The 19,133-nt window shown below is 38.0% G+C and overlaps 1 protein-coding gene across 1 annotated transcript in view; it reads left to right on the top strand.

Annotated features, from left to right (window-relative positions):
- Positions 1–19,133, top strand: part of Grin3a (glutamate ionotropic receptor NMDA type subunit 3A) — a 187,026-nt gene that overhangs the window by 84,332 nt on the left and 83,561 nt on the right. Inside the window, 1 exon segment of the mRNA XM_051187802.1 lies at positions 6,477–7,524. Coding sequence (XP_051043759.1) covers positions 6,477–7,524 — 1,048 coding nt within the window.

The following is a 19,133-nucleotide window of genomic DNA, read 5'->3' as shown; positions in this document are numbered from 1 at the left end:
GAAGCAGCCATGGAGTGCAGCCCGATTGAGGCTAGGAGACAATCTGTGTGTGTGTTTTGCAGGCCATTTGGAGCACAGTTGATCACAAGTGGATCCCAGATATCAAACACTGGTCTTGACATTGCTGGGCTTTGGGTTTTTTTTCTGTTTGAATGTAGCTGTGCCCTGGTTCTTTCCTATTTTCATAAAATGTGTGTAACTTAACCATTTTATTTTATAGGATCTCACAGTAGAAAGACTTTGGAATTCACAAAGACTTTAGAATTTTTGAAAGAATAGATGTTTTAGAGAACCTTTCATCTTTGAACGCGACATTAGGTATTTTAGAGAGAACTTTTAAACTATTGAAATGTTTAAGGACTGTGGGACTTTTTAAAGTCATTATGTTTTATATTGTTATGCTAATATTAACATGTCATCTTGGGGACAAATGAGAAAGGAAAGTTTCTCTTTGTGTAGTGTTACATTTTTTATGTCAAGTTGACAAGGGTCATTGTGCTGGCTTGTTTTATGTAAACTTGACGCAGAAATAGTCACTTGGCAAAAGGAAGCTTTGACTGGTAAAACACCTGTCACCAGATTGGCCTATGGACAAGTTTATGGGGTGTTTTCTTGATGGGTGATTGATGCAGAAGGGCCCAGCTCAATGTAGGTGGTGACACCCCTGGGCTGGTAGTGTTCAGTGTTCTGAGAGCTATAAGAAATCAATGTGAGCAAGCTATGAGAAGCAAGCCATTAATTGTTAATCATTCTTGGCCTCTGCTTCAGTTCCTACATCTAGGTTCTTACCTTAAATTCTTGCTCTGACTCCCTTAGATGACAGACCATTATATGGAAGAAACCATTTCATTCACAGGTTGCTTATGGCCACAATGTTTTATCACAGAGACATAAAACCTAACTAGACACTAACTTTCCAGTTGTCTAAAGCAATACTTTTATTTAAAGGCATCCTTGAGTCTCCTTTTCCTCAGAAACATTATCTAGATAATCAACAAACTTGTTCATTCCAGCACAAAAACAAATTAATACCTAAAACCCCATCTACCACATTTACCCCTCAACCCATACCACCATCACCTTTGCCTGTGGAATGGGCTCATAACTGGTAGTGTTTCTGCTCTTGACATTTTAATTGATCATCATTTAGCAACATTGCAGTTATATTAGGAGAGAAGTCAAGTCATAGCATTTCTCTGTTCAAATTCCACGAATAACTATGAATCTCACATAGAGAAGAAATAAAAACCATTGTAGTTATCTACAACAGCTAATTTTTTTTGCAGATTCATTGTTTTATACATTTTATCTGATGTCATCTTCAACTACCTGCACTCAAATATGCCAAAGACACCCACATCAGTGATGTGAGATTTGCAATCTTTGCTTTCCCCTCCCTTTCGCAACTAGTACCCCATAATATTCCACAGGTTATTACTTTCCTGAAATGCTTACTTTCCTTTCTGTAGAACATAAGTGCATAAACTGCCATTCCCCACTCTGCACCTAGAATCTAGAACAGTGCCTGGCATATAGTGACTATTTGTGAATAAGTAGACGTTTAATAACTGATGCATCATCTTTTAAAATATCTTCCATTTGTTTGCTGAATACAAACATCTTTTAGTTAACCTGTCAAGATTTTGTATGCCAACATGGCTTCCAAAATAAATCACAAATATATTAAACACAGATCTGGTACATTCTGTGAGCCCCATTATTTCATGTAGATGATGCCTTGGGGGGTTTGCTGAACTTATTTCTTAAAAAAAAATTATGTGCAAAGCACAGTGCTAAATGATTTCTTCTTTCGTGAGATTCAAGCCACATCAATCTGTGTACTTAACAATATCAATACACTATAATATTCTTCTACATGGCATTGGGGTCATCATCAATTTTTTCTTGTACACATTTTACTTGTTTCCATGTTAATATATCTAAAACCACTGGCTATGTCATTAAACTGCTCAGAAATCTCTATAGTTCTCATTTTACTATTAAATAAAACTCAGTCTTATGAAACAGGTGTGTGAACCTTCATAATCTAGATGCCACCTGTTTTCCCTGCATTAAATTTTAATGTATTCTACCTCACATGCCAATCATATTGTTGTATTTACTATTCTCTCTTATACTTTCTACCACTTTTCATTATAACAGTTCTGGATCCGGAAGATGTGAGGGGAGAGTCCATACCCTAGATTAGAGCGGTTGATTTATGAGCACAGAAATTCATAATGTTATTATGTCTTTGGATGCAAGCTCTCAATTCTACTAAACAACCTTAGGATTATTTTTGCCTGTTTTTTATAGCCACAATGCTCTCCAGGATTATCATGCACTTTTAGCTAGCTGCATCCTACAGGTCTTTTCTACATGACCTCTTGTCAAGCTGAGTTTTGTGTATTCTCACTATAGTTTGTGAAATAAATGTAACCCTGTGCATCTGTCCTCTTAAAATCTTCTTTGTGAATATGAAGTATCTCTCACCTCTTTGCATCTGCTACGTATGGAACAACAGAGGAAGAAGAGAATAAGATGAGAGAAAAACCATCTTTCTTCACATCAGAATTGTTGTCAGCTTCTTCATCCTCCAAAAGTATCACCTAGATATCTGGCAAAGAAAAAGATTCATGTCCCTGCCAGACAAAATTCCCTCAGTGGTTCCCCACTGACTCCACTGAGGTCTCAGATCTGACATAGTTTGTTTTCCACCCCTTGTCTCTGAGCATATCTTTTAATCACGTGTGTCTCATGGCTTGCACCCTGGTTTCTAGATTTTGTATGTGTCTCACCCAGATGACTGCATCACTTTCCAGCTTCTCTTCCAAAAAACAAAAATGTAACTTCCCTTCAACACTCAGTCCTGCTCTTCTTCCTTTAAGATTCTGTCCTTGGTATCCTGGGTCAGAATGTTCAAGGCTGTGAAATGTCTGTCATGTCACTTATTACAGGGGCTTGAATCATTACTCATTTTCTTTTCCCCTACATCTAGTCTTTGAGCTCTTTAAGCCAATGAGGTGGCTTTCATCTCAATAGCCATAAGTGCTAAGCACGGTGCCAGGTGGTTTGTATCCATTTATCTTGCCAACAAAATGATTCCTCGCTTTCTTTTTCTCTCTTGTTCATCCAAGAAGAGTCCAGGGCAAGTACAGAAGGGCATGGTGGAATTCAATTTAAGCAAAAATGAGATTTCAACCTTTTAATCTTCCAGGTAATAGAGTGAAAATCCAGACTTAGCTACCCATTGTCATTCTTTCAACAAAGAATACATAGTGAGGATGGCTGTAACTAAAAGCTATCAATGAGATTGTTTTCATTTATCCTCACAATAAAATGAAAGATATGACAGATACAAATGATCTGTCATAAGTACGGACAGAATTTCTCCATGACTGTCTCACAGTAAAATATGCACTGTGTTTTCGGGGATACAGTGGTTGGGGATATTAGAATCCTGAGTGGTTTGCTTTTTTTTTTTTTTTTTTTTTTTTTTTTTTTTTTTTACAGAGACACTGGTCATTGTTCTTCAGCCATGGCCATGTTAAATGTTCACACTGACAATGAAGACTAGCTTTACCAAAATATGTTCACACAGATAATGAAGCTTTACCAAAATTTGGAACCATCTAATCAATGAAAGATTTCTACAGACTTCTAATGCCTTTTAACCAGGAGGATTCAAATATATATTTAGTCAGAAGTCTCTCCTGGTTCTTTCCAGTTTGAACTCCATCATCATTAAGCCCTAAATAGTCTCAAACTAATGAAGAGTTCTTTCTACAACTTTTACTTTATGTTTCTGTGATCCCAAAATTAGCTAATGCCCATTTACCATGAGCCTTTTAATTCCCTTAGTTATGCCAGCATCCCATGTGTGGCATGTTTTGAGAAATTACCACCTGGATGGCATTGCCCTACATGTGGAATTGGGATGGGGGATGGGAGGGGAGGGGTGGTCAGGGGGCATGTGAGGGGGCAGAGAGGGTAATAGGGAGGGAGGGATGGAGGGAGAGGTAACTGAGATCGACATGTAAAATAATAAAATAATTTTTAAAAAAGAAATCTAAAGGTAGATATCTTATTAGAAACACCATCATACTTGTTCTTCTTTTATGGATCCAAGGGAATTGTCAATTGATTAACCTATATATGATTTTAATGATTTGCTTTACTGCTTCTCTGAAGTAGAAATATGTTTTAGAGTCTAAGATAGCTGAGACTTCATTACTTGTTGCAAAATAGAATTTATTTAAGTAGTAGAGTCCCACTGGGGTACGTTCACATGAGTGATTGCCATTACATGCAATCTACCACAACAAATGGTTTCATTGCCTTCAGTGACAGTAGCATCTTCAAATGTGATTCACACTTATAACTAATGAAAATTAAGGCATATTTCACACTTTCTGATTTTTCTATATCCCTTCTGTAGCAACATGATTTCTTAGCAAGACTTCTTCTACATTTGTAAATTATGGAATAATATATGTTGCAGGCAATTCATGAATATGTTTCTCTGGGCTGCTAGACCTGTGTCACTGGCATCTCAAAACACCTACTAAGCTACAAGTCACATTTCAATGTAACTCCTTTTCATTTTAAATATGCTTAAATCACTACTAAAAGTTTATGCCAATACGTTGGTTTGGTCTCCAGCTAATACCACAACATCTTTACATGAAAGGTTTGTTGTATATTATATGTACTGTTTGAAAGTCTTGTAATGCAACAAAGATTAGTTTCCTCTTTTTTTTTTTTTTTTTTTTTTTTTGCTAAGAATTAAATTAAATCTTAGAGACAAGTAACCTGCTCAGGGTCCCTACTATTGGGTAATTGGATGAAGGTTCAAATGCAAGTCCATCTAACACCAAAATCTGAGCTTTTATTCTGAAACAAGGTCACCATTAAGTATTTGTGTTAGCTCTTATTATCTCCTCATCCGGCTCAAGAAAGACAGGTACTGTGAACAAGTATTTTCCTGTCTAGTCAGTGTCAGAATGTATACTGAAAGTGCTCAAGTTCACAGGGCTAGAAATCATGTAGAATTTAGTTAGCTGTTTTCCTTGCTTTGACTTCTAGAGGATTCTTTAGAATCAGGGACAGTTTTTTGGGTTTTTTTGTTTTTTGTTTGTTTGTGTTTTTGTTTTTGTTTGTTGTTTGTTTGTTTTGTTTGTTCTTTTTCTAATGATGATGGAGGGTAGCTTAAGGCTGTCCTGCGAACAGCAAGTTTATTTACAATCCTTTTCTTTGTTCTATGGATAATATCCAGCATGCATCTCTGATTGGCCCCAGGAGGAAAGATATGTTAATTATCTACTCTACAAGGAAAAACATTGTACAACAGTTGGCTATTCCCTAAAGTTATAAATGCAATTCTAAGCAATTATAAAAGAACATACATATTTATTAAAACTCATTTCTCTTTTTATTATTTTATTTTATATAACAAAGTCCAATTAAATGAAAACATACATTTATACACAATATTTGGGAATTTGGGCGTCGTTCTTTCCAAACTACTTCCTGCTGGTAAGGGGCGCTGTCATGGGGGATTTGAAGAAGATTCAGAAATCCTGGCTGTAGTCTGTAAGGCTGCTTTGTCCAGCTGTTTTGAATGTAGGATCACCTTGTACTCTGTAAAACTCATTTCTATAACAAAAATTTCATTAAACAGATTCATAACAATCAAAACTTGTAAACAGTAGAACTGAAAGTCAAAGTGTTCAGAACCTCCATAAGTTGTAAAGCTGTGGAAATATATAATAGCAATGAGTGATAGTTTTAACAATCAAATAAAACATTTGGAGTAAAACCAGTTTTGAAGCAACTTGCCAGTACTAGAACTTGAAGGTGAGATCTTAATAGTTCAAAGAAATAGAACATTTCCAGAAAGTCTATATTATTCTTGAAGAAAGACAAAGCCTTTGTTTTTAAAAGTAGGAATCCTCAGAGAAGAGCATACCAATCGGTTTTCCAATATCAAATGGTCAGACCTGAAACATAAATACAAGTAACATTATACAAACTGAGAAAGTTACACATATATGTTTGTAACAACAATTAATGAAATAAGATGCTATGAATTTTAAAAAGAGGAAGGAAAGGTATACAAGAAGGTTTGGTTTTAAGTATGTGTATCCTTTGCTTGTATTTTGTATTAAAAAAAAAAAAGTAAGGAAAAGAACCCCTTATTGTTGAGCATGTTGGCATTGCCCCCTTTATTTTTAATTTATTTTTTTTCCTCTTTTTGGGGACATATGAAGCAAGTTATTCTTTTCTGTATCTTTTTCTTTTCTTTTGTAAACCTTTTGGTTTGTTTTGTTTTAAAATGGCTTTATAAAAGGGCTTTTGTAACCCCCCCCCCAAAAAAGACTTGTTTTATTAAGACAGAGAAGCAAGGTTCAGCACTGGTTCTTGACTTTGTACATTGCCTCTCTTTCTTACTTTCTACTTTTGGTCCTCTTTACCAGGTTTTTAGCCAACACCACTTTCAGAGGTCTCAGTGGTTCCATCAAAGTAAAAGGTTCTACCATCATCAGCTCCGAAAACAACTTTTTCATCTGGAACTTGCAACATGACCCTGTAGGAAAGCCAATGTGGACTCGCCTGGGCAGCTGGCAAGAGGGAAGGATTGTCATGGACTCTGGAATATGGCCAGAGCAGGCCCAGAGGCACAAAACCCACTACCAGCACTCCAATAAGTTACACTTGAGAGTGGTGACATTGATTGAACACCCATTCGTTTTCACAAGAGAAGTAGATGATGAAGGCTTATGTCCTGCTGGACAACTCTGCCTAGATCCTATGACTAATGACTCCTCCATATTGGACAGCCTATTTAACAGCCTCCATAGCAGCAATGATACAGTGCCAATCAAATTCAAGAAGTGCTGTTATGGGTATTGCATTGATCTGCTGGAACAGTTAGCAGAAGACATGAACTTTGACTTTGACCTCTATATTGTAGGGGATGGAAAGTATGGAGCTTGGAAGAATGGTCATTGGACTGGGCTGGTTGGTGATCTCTTGAGTGGAACTGCCAACATGGCAGTCACTTCTTTCAGCATCAATACTGCTCGAAGCCAGGTGATAGATTTCACCAGCCCTTTCTTCTCAACCAGTTTGGGCATCTTAGTGAGGACTCGAGACACAGCAGCTCCAATTGGAGCCTTCATGTGGCCACTCCACTGGACCATGTGGCTGGGGATTTTTGTGGCTCTGCATATCACTGCCATCTTTCTTACTCTGTATGAATGGAAGAGCCCCTTTGGTATGACTCCTAAGGGGCGGAATAGAAATAAAGTCTTCTCCTTCTCCTCTGCCTTGAACGTCTGCTATGCCCTTCTGTTTGGCAGAACAGCAGCCATCAAACCCCCAAAATGCTGGACTGGAAGATTTCTGATGAATCTTTGGGCCATTTTCTGTATGTTTTGCCTTTCTACATACACGGCAAATTTGGCTGCTGTCATGGTAGGTGAGAAGATCTATGAAGAGCTTTCTGGAATTCATGACCCTAAGGTAATTGTTTCCTTTACCCCAGCTTTTCTTGTTGACATAACTCCATGTATTTTTTCTACTTCTGTGGTATGTCTGTCTCCTTTTGATTCAAGAATATTCTCTAAGTTGGTTCAGTCAGTAAGGTAAGTGCAGTACAAGATGAAAACCTGTGTTTTGTACACTGAGATAACATAAAAAGCTTGGAGGGAGGGTTAGCATCTGCTTCTAATCCCAGCACTGCAGAGGTGGAGATGTGCGGATTGTTGGCCAGAGAGTTCAGTGAGTCAGGGCTAGTGAAAGACCTATGTCTAAACACAAGATGGCTGACATCCTGACCACTAACCTTCAAGGCCCACTGCTTGAATCCACATGAACACACACATAGATGCACATATACACACACAGAATGCACCTACATAAATGTATACACATGAACAGGCTTGCAAGAATATTCTCTCTGACAACTGCACAGACCAGTTAAAAAGGTCTTACCTAGTTAAACTAAATGGATTATGATTGTTGTTGTTAACTCAAAATGCAGAGCATTGTGGGTATTTGTTTTAGAGATAATATTGCTTGTACAAACATCTGTTAGTGTAGCTTTTCCTGGTTGTTTAACCATTTGACAGAATGGCTATTAGGGAGTAGTTCTGAAGCACGATAATTCATAGCATTTTACCCACAGAAATCAGAGTAACCTGATTAATTACTTTTGGAGGAACGTAATAGAAATAAATGTGAGATCATATTTTAAGTAGCAAACCATTTGTTTTATTGTTAAAATACCCAAAGAAATGGAAAGAGGTGACATATTATCTTAAACACACTGAGGTCAGCTGTGAGTACCTTATGAGAATCTGAAGAAGGAATCTGAACTGAGGTAGGAAGGGTGTCCTTACAGGGTAAGGAAAGCTGAAGTCAACCAATTTAAGTTAAGGAAGGGTTCTTACAAAGCCATTAGAATGTTCACAGGCATTTTTAAAAAAATGTATCTATCTTGGATGCCTTAGCCATCCAACTATATGGGTAGAAGGAAGTGGAGAAGGAAAATAAACACCAATCAAGATGTGATGATTAACTTATTTTCAGCTTGACTCAACCTGGAATGACCCAGGGTGTGTGATTCCAAAGAGGTTTAACTGACTATGGAGAACCGAGCCTGAGTATGGGAAGCACCATCCTATGGTCTGCAGACCAAAGATGAATAAAAATAGGAAAACAGATCAGATGAGCATTAACACTCATGTCTCTCTGCTTCCTGACTGTGGGCATATTACCCACTGTCTTACACTCATGTCATCATGGCTTCTTTGCAATTGTCTGTATGAACTCAACATAAAATAAAATAATCTCTTCTTGAATTAATTTTGTCAGGTTTGTCTATAACAATAAGAAAAACAATTAGTTCACTAATACATGTCTATCACTCAGGCAAGGATAGCCATATCTATGTTCTCTCTGGATTAAAACGGGATCCCTTTCAATGGGTAAGTAAATAGAGACTTCAGGCTAAGTAATATGAACAGGTCCAGGGGAGCCATTGAAATCAGACCCAAGGGTATACTGAAGCCCTGATGGAGACAGATCCTAAGCAGAGTGCATCCCAATGTATGGAAAGCAGCTGCAGCTTGTCTAGATAGAAAACACTGAGAACACACCAAGATCAAAGCAAGATAAGCTAAGTCATCTTTCAAATGGTGTAGCCATCATCATGCCTTTTTTGATGCCTCTCACCACTCAGATATCAAGGTACTGATCTATATGTCTATACCTCTATTGAATTTTCATCCATTTCATAAAACATCAGAAAACTGGAAATCTATCAACTATTCTCAGCAACTGATGGAGTGACCCAGAGGACTGGTGACATCACCAGAGAATTCTCAGGAACAGTTGTGATGAAAATGTAAAGTCTGTACTACTAAAAGAACATGAGAAATTTTACCTGTATGCAACTGCAAACATCCTAATGTGTAAAATGAGTCCACAAGAATGGATTGAGAAAAAAAAAAAAGCTTTACTAACTAGGAAAGAAATTGTGTTGCTTCTTAATGAACACTCAACACTTTATATTATGAGCTGGAATCCAGCCAAATGCAAATAAGCCCTTTAGAACAAACAAATGTATCACCCCAATACAGACTTTGGTGATGCAGCAGCGATCACACTCTATAGCAGTACTACCATCTGCCACTCATCATTTTCCCCAGTAGTCCTGTAGATCTCTCCAACATTCAGTCTTGGTAGACTTATGCAGACTTTGTGCAAGAATCTTGGCAATGTGACTTTGCAATTAAAAATAGGAAATGGAAACTATTCATCCCACTTTAGCATAAAGACATTCAATCTATGCATGTGGTGCAGATTCCACATTATTATCTTATGTAAAAGACTGAGCACAATACTAACTAGAGTTTCATTCATCAGAAGGTGGTTGGCCATAATTAAGTCCTGAGTGCCAAGCATGAAAAACCTGAAGCAGTAGCTAGTCAGAAGAGTAAGAAGAAAATTAGACAGGTAAATAATACACAGCAGAGTAACTTCTAAGAAAAAAATTAGTTACAGGACTGAGGAGATGGTTCAGTGAGTAAAGTGCTTGTTGTGCAAGCATGAGGACCTGGGTTTGAATCCCCACTACCCACTTTAAAAGGCCGGCATGGCTCTCTTTTACCCAGCACTGGGGGATTTACATCAGTATCTATAACATATATATATATGTGTGTGTGTGTGTGTGTGTGTGTGTGTGTGTGTGTGTGTGTGTATTCATCAAGAAAAAACAATTGAATGTTAAAAGGTGGCATTGAACAAAACAGATTAAAATAGCTAATATTTTATCTTACCCCACTGAGAATAGCTAAATTTAAAAAAAAGAAAGAAAGAAAAGACAACTAACTAATGTTGGCATGGCTTGAGAGAAAGCAGAGCACTTCTTTAGTGCTGATGCAAGTACAAACTGATTCAGCCACTATGGAAATCAGTGTGAAAGTTTAGAAAAATAGATCTTCCACTTACATCATTCTTAGGAATATACCTAAAAGACTCTATATCCTACTGCCCATTCTTGTTCATTGCTGCTGTGTTCACAGTAGCTAGGAAGTGAAACAACATAGATGCCCATCAAGTTTTATTCTTTTTTAAATTGATTTTTATTTAAATTAAAAATAATCTTATGTTACATACCAATCCCAGTTCCCACTCCCTCCCATCCTCCCATTCCACCTATTATCCTCCCATCCTACTCCATCAAATCTGTCATCATCAAAGTCTGTCACATTATTTGGGACAGGGCCTGTACATCCAGGCCTAGAGACCTTCCCTCCAAAGGGAAGGACTCCCAAAGTCCATTCGTGCACTGGGGATAAATACTGGTTCACTGCTAGAGCTCCCATAGACTGCCCAAGGTCCCTAACTGACACCCACCTTCAGGGAGCCTGGTTTGGACTTATGCAGCTTCCCCAGCTGTCAGACTGGAGTCCATGAGCTCCCACATGATCAGGTCAGCTGCTTCTGTGGTTTTCCCCAGCAAGGCACTAACCCCTTTGCTCATCACTCCTCCTTCTCTACAACTGGATTCCAGGAGTTAAGCTCAGTGCTTAGCTGTGTATTTCTGCTTCTGCTTCCATTAGCTACTGGATGAAGGCTCTATGATGGCATTTAAGGTAGTCATCAATCTCATTATAGGGGAAGGGCATTTAAGGTAGCCTCTCCACTATTGCTTAGACTCTTAGCTGGGATCATCCTTGTGGGTTCCTAGAGATTACTTAGGGCCAGGTTTCTTGGTAAGCCCATAATGGCTTCCTCTGTTAAGGTATCTCTTTCCTTGCTCTCCTTCTCGGTCTTCCTCCAACTCAACCTACCTAATACCTGCTTTTTCTCCCATGTCCCTTTCCTTCCCCCCATGCTCCCAATCCACCCCCTTCCCTTTCTCAGGGGTCCATACACATCTCTCCTACTTTGATACACTTCAATTATGATATAGAACCACAAATTTCTTGAAGTTTGACATCTGTTTTATTGCTATAAGCTAATAATTCCCCAAATTTGAATTAGAGGTGATATGTTATGTGAAACATCCATCACATCCTGAGAACTTTCACCTCTGACTCACTGTCTGTCTCATTTCACTACATATCCCTTCATCCCCAGTTAAGAAAATGACTGCATACAGTGGAAAGGATACCATAAATGCCCTTCCCTGATAATTAGATCAATGACTAACTTATCCACCATCATAGAGCCCTCATCTAGTAGCTGATGGAAACAGAAGCAGACACCCATAACTAAACACTGAGCTGAACTGGAATCCAGATGCAGAGAGGACAAGACCAGGCTAAAGAAACACATAGAGACAGCTGACCTGAACAAGGAGGACTGATAGCTGGGAATCCAGCTTGGGACTGACTCAGCTCCCCAAACATGGGTCTCAGCTAGAAGGCCTGAGCAGTCTAAGGGACCTTGAACAGTGGAACCAGGTTGTATTCCTGGTGCACAATAGGATTTTGGGGGCACATTTCCCATGGAGGGATACTCCCTTAACATAGAAACAGGAGAGAAAGTCTAGTCCCTACTCCAAATGACTCCTACTCCAGGAGGATGACCCCTTGTGGAAGGTATCACCCTACATATGGAGTGGGGAGGAATGGGAGGGAAGGGTAGTCAGGGGCCATGAGAGGGTGGGAGAAAGGGAGAGAGGGAGGGTGAGGGAACTGGGATCAATATATAAAATAAAATAAATAAATAAAAAAGAAAATGACTACATTAGCCATCTAAGCATAATAAATCTGATATAGAGGTAAAGGGGTTCCATACCCTGTTTCTTAAAATTTCTTTTCTATTTTATATAATATTTTAAAGCATAATAATGGCATTTTCTTGTTGTTATATAGTTTAAATTTCTAGCCCAATTATCCCAGTCTGTGTGTGTGTGTGTGTGTGTGTGTGTGTGTGTGTGTGCGTGCGCACGCATGCTTGCGTGCGTGTATGTTATGCATGTGAAGATGAGGGTGAGTCCACTCATACTTGCCAGTTTGGAGGCAGAGTTGAGTATCAGGTGACTTCCTCTACTGCTCTCTATCTTATTTGAAATATGATCTCTGGCTGATGTTGGCGCTTATCAATATATATACCGGATGGCCAACAAGACCCCGGGATCTGCCTTTCTCTATGAGCTCCACCTGTCATAAGGTCACAGACATGTGCCTCCTTTCCCAGATTTTATGTACTACAGGTTCAAACTCAAGTCTTCATGATTATACATCAAGCACTTTAATCAATCATTTTCCCAGCACCTGGAATATATTTTATATAATCTCTCTTGGTTTGTTAAATTTAAGTCATAGTAATATAAAGTATCTCTTTGAGATATTGTACTTAAACACAACAAAAAAGAAAAAAAACATTGACTTAAAAATCAAGATTTATGGTGATCTCTATCTATACAGGGACTACCTAGAAATTGAGTCTTAGTAGCAAAAGAGTCCATAATGTTGATGATAGACAACTTACAGTGAATGAAACACCTACATTTTTTCTTGAATATAATTGTCTATCACACAAGCTGTTCATTCACACAATTAATAAAACTGTTAAGAAACAAGACGGTGAACATTTCATCATCACTTTGGTGTTAAAATTCATTGGTATCAACCAACCATGTGAATCAGAAATAAAATTAAAAGGCTATGTGAGACAGGCCAATTTACAATTGGTTGACAGTTGCAGCAGGTAGTGGATGCTAGAAATCACCTGAACTCCCCAGCAGGGGGTGGGCCTTACCTTGTGAACATACAGATAACCCTAAGACAGAGAGGCTGTCTTGATGTGCAAAGAAATTCAAGATAGTGGTTCTATCTTTATCTGTTTTTTTCCTCCTATAGTAATTTATGTTACACTTAAAGTGGTATATGCATTTTATACATATTTCTACCACCCTGCCTGGAAGCTAGTTCCATGCTTTTTCACAGTAGGCATGCTCCTGAAACATGAGGCCACGGAAGCAGGGTTTATGAGTGATATATTTAATAGAACATACTAGAACATGTGTGGATATTCTCCCAACACTAAATTGGCACTGTATATCATGTAGAAAATGTATCCAACAGACCCACATACCTCAAGCCATTTCCTTGTAGCAATGACAGCTGGATAATTTCATTTCTAACCATCAATGTCTTAGTTTGATTTTTAGCAAAAGTGAAAGAAAATTCTATCCCTGCCATCTATCACTGTACTAGGATATAAGACAGAATGAGAAAATCACTTCACAAATACTGAAGTTCAATGATGAAATAAATCCCCACCCCCTGCCACAGAGTTAGCAAGCACTATTAAAGCACACAGAAGGACTCAAAATGACTGATTTGCTGATTTTTAACAGACTTTCTAGTATTTTTCTCTCAGCTTCTCACATAAAAAAGCTTCCTTTAGCCTAAATCTCTAACAATAAAGAAAAAGGCAGCTCTATAGAGCAGACAGGAGGCTAGTATCACTGTATAGACACATGATAGTTCTGCTTTAGAAAAATCCCAGTGAACAGCTCCGTAAATTTAAAATACAAATTAGACCTTCTATGAGAGCAAGAACAGATTTAGCCAGAAATGGTATTTCAAAGGACACAGTCCCAACCTAGTAGAATATTAGCAACACTTCCCAAAATAATAAAACAATACCATCTTGATTTTTCTTCATATAATAGCAAGCTACTTCCCAATAAAGCAAATGAATTTATATCATATATGCTAGCCATGAAGAAGGAAAGATTACCATAACTCTAATACAACGAAGACCCTGAAAAAGGGATCTTGAGGGAGGGAACAAAGAAAACCACACCAACCCATTCCTTTATTCTTTAATTTATCCCAAGCAGCAACTTCTATTTCAGGTATCTTGCTGTGTGGCTGGCAATTTATTAATGAGCTGAACAGACACTGCCCTTGCAAGTTGGATTTATTGAAAAAGAAAAACATTTTAAAAAGGAGCCTGTGGGTCATCGAATGGTTTTAAACTGAATTAAGTTGCTTTGTAGAAGAATACAACATGGCCAGTGCCTTGTAGGACATAAAATCAGAGGATACCCCAAGAGAGGTCAAACAGCTACAGAGCAGTTGAGTGGGGAGTAGGTGTTAAAGGAGAGCACTTCCAGGTGATGTGGCAGTTATGCAGAAGGGACGCTTTATTGAAACATGTGGATCCCTTAGGACATGGGGTCGGCAGAACTAGGTTATTAAGCATGAACCTCAGCATGTCATCCAGCTTCTAGCTCCTGTCAATGTTCTTTGCTTCCTGTTCCTCCATGATATGAACAGCACAGCCTCATCTTCCCACCACCACAGATTGAACCTCTGCCACAGACTCCAGTGACATTATTTCCCTGCTTCGAAGAACTGAAATCTATCTGAAACCATGAGCCAAAATAAATCTCTTTTTCCACATATTGTTTCTTCCAAGAATTTTCTCAAAAATGATGCAAAAGTAACTAATACAGTAATCATATATTAAGCTGTCCTAATTTAACATTAGTTAGTATACCACATTATTATATTAACTATTTAACATATATCTTAATCTTTAAAAGTGAATCCAGAACTTCCACATCTTTAATAGCATTAATAGCAATGACTAGAATATTTAATAGTTAATAGCAATGATAACAAATATAACAGAAATAACATATAATAGCAATAAAAAAAGTAAAGCTAATGCTCATTGACCATTCCTCATATGTCAGGTACTGGGGTATGTGGACCCCTGGAGAGGGACCTCATGAATGAGTCTTACAAATTTCCTAACCTTCCTGAGTTTGATGAACCCTCTCTTTCCCTCAGGAGGGAACATTTCAATCCAGACATAATACCTACAAAACATTTTGTAGCGTTTTTTATTACTGTCATAATCACTGTTCTATTGCTGTGAAGAGATACCCTGTCCAAGGCAACTCTTACAAAAGGGCTTTCTTACAGTTTCAGAGGCTTAATCCATTATTATGGTAAGGAACATGGTGGCACATGCAGACACAAGAGCCATAGCAGAGAGCTGCAGTCTGAACCACAGGGAGAGAGAGAAAGATTGAACCTGGCATGGGCTTTTGGTACCAGTGACACATTTCCTCCAACAAAGGCACAACCCTAATTCTTGTAATCTTTTCAAACAATTCCAAAGTCCAAACTTCAATGTCTCTTCTGAGATGCATGGTAATCTCTGTAATTCTGAACCCCTGTAAAATCAAGGTCAAAACGCAGATCACAACATACAATAACACACAATATGCATTACCATTCTAAAAGGGAGGAAAGGAAGAGGAGTGGGGAAATGACAGACAAAATCAAGACTAAAAAACAGCTGGACAATTCTAAATTCTGCATCTCCGTATCTAAAGTCAAAGTGCTCTTCAGACCTCCAACTTTGTTTTAATCTCTCAGTTTTAATCTCTCTTAGACCACATGTGGTCTGGAACTTTTGGGGGGGACAGGTATCTCATGACTCTGGTAAATGCAAATACTAATTTACTAATTATATTTATTTTTTCTTTTTTATTCTCTCACACACGTGCAAACACACACACACACACACACACACACACACAGAGGCACACAAACACACTGCTAGTATCAATCGATAAATGACAACATTCTCCCATTGAGCTAAGTCCTAAACAGAAGCTAAGAGGCAATTTCAATTTTTGCTCATCAGTAGCAGATTCATTGACATCCTAAGTCATTTCTGGCTTCATACTGTTTCTTTTCCTTAGATTTTCTCACCTTTTTCTCTTGTTTGTTTTTGTTTTTTGTTTTGTTTTGTTTTGTTTTTGTTTTGTGACAAAGTTTCTCTTTGTAACAGACCTAGGTGTTCTAGAACTCACTCTGTAGACCAGGCTGGCCTCAAACTCAAAGAGATCCACCTGCCTCTGTCTTCTGAGTGCTGGGATTAAAGGATTAAAGGCATGTGCCACCACTGCACTGCCTAATTTAGCCATTTTTAAAATGCATGTTTATGTTTGCTTCAAGTCTTTTGGTGATTGAGTCAAAATATATATTATATACTATTAAAGTAAATAAATAATAATATTAAAATCAACCTAGAAAATAAAATTACCAATGAATATAAAATATGTTCAATTTCTAATCAATGAAGTGCTAATTAAAACAATAAGGCTATACTATACTTCAATACCAAGAATTTTTATTGGTGGGTTTTGCTACAAGCATTAGGATGATGTTTTACAGGATTATTTAGAGAATAAATCAACTTTACCACAAGCTACCAAAAGTCTTAAAATCCTTTCACCTTTGGCCTCTACTTTATGAATCTGTCAAAACAAAATAATCTAATGTGTGGAAAGCAATTTGTTGTTAAAAGTCACTACAGTTTCAGTCAAAACAGCAAGTACTTGGAAGTCACATGAATATTCAATCACAGTATAATTAATGAATTATAATGTTTCTGTGTGGCGATTAATCCATTAGAGATAGCTTTTAAGATGTAAAACTATTGAAATACAGTAAATGAAAATTCAAGCTACAAAGTTCTACAACAGTTCCATATATAAAATTTTCCATTTTAAGATACATATATAATCAGAAAAGTGATTTGAAGAAAATAACCCATAATTCACACAGCACTGTGTACGTATAATATCACAGCACAGATTTGGGGCTACTGCAATTGTAGGAAGTACTTATTGTGCTATTCAACTCCATGCTTCCTGCAATGTTCAAGTAGACATATGAAGTTTAAAAAAGTGCTTAACTGAGTATGAAAACAACTCAGACTGGGAAACAGTCTCTGTATGATGGCTTCCTATGAGCTGCTGCTGACAGCAGCCTTTTAATTCCATGTAGAATGATGACTTCTCCAAGGTGCAATGTTCCCACAGTAAAATAGCCACACCTTAAACATACTTGGACTGTTCACAGAGATTTTAAGAATGAAATTTTCATCCTCTCCTCATCCTGGGATTTAACACAACCTAAGATAATCATGTTGACTATTTGCTAATTTTGCATCTTTCTAATTTGCCACCATATAACCTAGCATGGTGCTAGGTGAACAATAAATTTTCTATTTAAAAAAAAATAGTCAGCATTGTTGAATAAAGGTATAGCATTTTGCAGTGATCACTTTGAAATCAGTGCTTTTAGGGTGGCTTTCTGAAAACAATCTCATACCAGAGGCTATGGAACAAACAGCAAGAAAGTCTAACACTGAAATAAGATGCAGAGGGCACAGTTCTTTCAGAGGACATTTGTATCAACTGCATATTGGCTATGTGTTGTTTGGCAAGTTGTAGGACCTCTGATAGCTCAGCATAAGAGATTCTTGGTGGGAAATATTCAGCTAGTATTTGCATTTCATCCACCACTACATGATAAACTATATGGCACTAGAGACCAAATCTGTCATATACAACTAACTCTGGGGCCCAAGAAAATGTTAATCACTTAAGTAATTGTTAGTTTAAAGAAAAAATAGCTATGACTGTGAAGCCAAGCAAAGGTGGCTACCAGGAGTCCAGTAGGACAGAAATAGAGAAATTAAGTTACAAAATGCATCCAGCAGCAGTTTGCAGTATGTGAGTCAGGAGACTAGACATGAACAAACCTACAAAACAAAGCCCAACTATCATCATAGAGCTTTCATTCAGTAATTGATGGAAACAGATTCAGAAATTCACAGCCAAGAATCAGGCCGAGCTCTGGGAATTCAGTTGAAGAGAGGGAGGAGGGGAATATATGAGCAAGGGAGGTCAAGATCATGATGGAGAAACCTACAAAAACAGCTGAACCAAGCTCATGGAAATTCATGAACTTACAACTGTGGAGACTCCAGGGGACTGAACTAGGCCCTCCAAATGCAGGAAATAGTTGTGAAGCTTAGACTAGCTGAGGGGTACCTGACAGTAAGACCACAATACAAACCTGATACACCAGCTATTGTTGGAGCCTATTCCCTATGGTGGGATGCCATGCTCCAGCTTAAAGCATGGGAGAGGTGCCTGGCCCTTCCCCAACCTATTGTGCCAGACTGTATTGACTCCTCATGGGAGCACTTACCGGTGAAAAGTGGACTAAGGGTGGGCTAGAGGTGGGCTAAAGGGAAGGTAAGGAAGGGGACGGTGGAAGGAGGTGAGATGTTACATTTATTCTCTCCAGCCAACCAACTGGGTCCCACTGTTGCTTCAGGCCCCGAATAACACACAAGACACTATATTAATTATAGAGCTGTTGAACGTTGACTAGGGCTTCTTATTAGCTAGCTCTTTATTAATCTCTAATCCATTTATATAAATCTAAGTATTTACACATGGTCTTATCTTACTGGAGAAAAGGTACAGGCCTCTTACTCCTTTGCGTTCTACATCTCATCTCAATGTGCCTACAGTGAGATGTAGCAGGAGAAGGGGTGAGAGGAAAAACTGCAGTTGGAATGAAAACTTAAATTTAAAAAAATGGAAAAACAAAGAAACCTAAAGCCATACTCTACAACGTGAAGTTAAGAGCCAGATGTAAGATCCTTAGGGAAGGCCTTCTCCAGGAACATGAGGGAGATGTTACAGCCCCAGTCAGAGTTGTTGAATCCCTGGGAGGAGAGCTGAATCTGAAATCTTTAGTGTTCTACTGCAGATCAAGAAAACT

This window comes from Phodopus roborovskii, unplaced genomic scaffold (genome assembly GCF_943737965.1).
Source record: "Phodopus roborovskii unplaced genomic scaffold, PHOROB, whole genome shotgun sequence".
NCBI lineage: Eukaryota > Metazoa > Chordata > Mammalia > Rodentia > Cricetidae > Phodopus > Phodopus roborovskii.
Note: the sequence above shows the minus strand (reverse complement) of the source record. Positions and strands in the feature narration are given on the sequence as shown.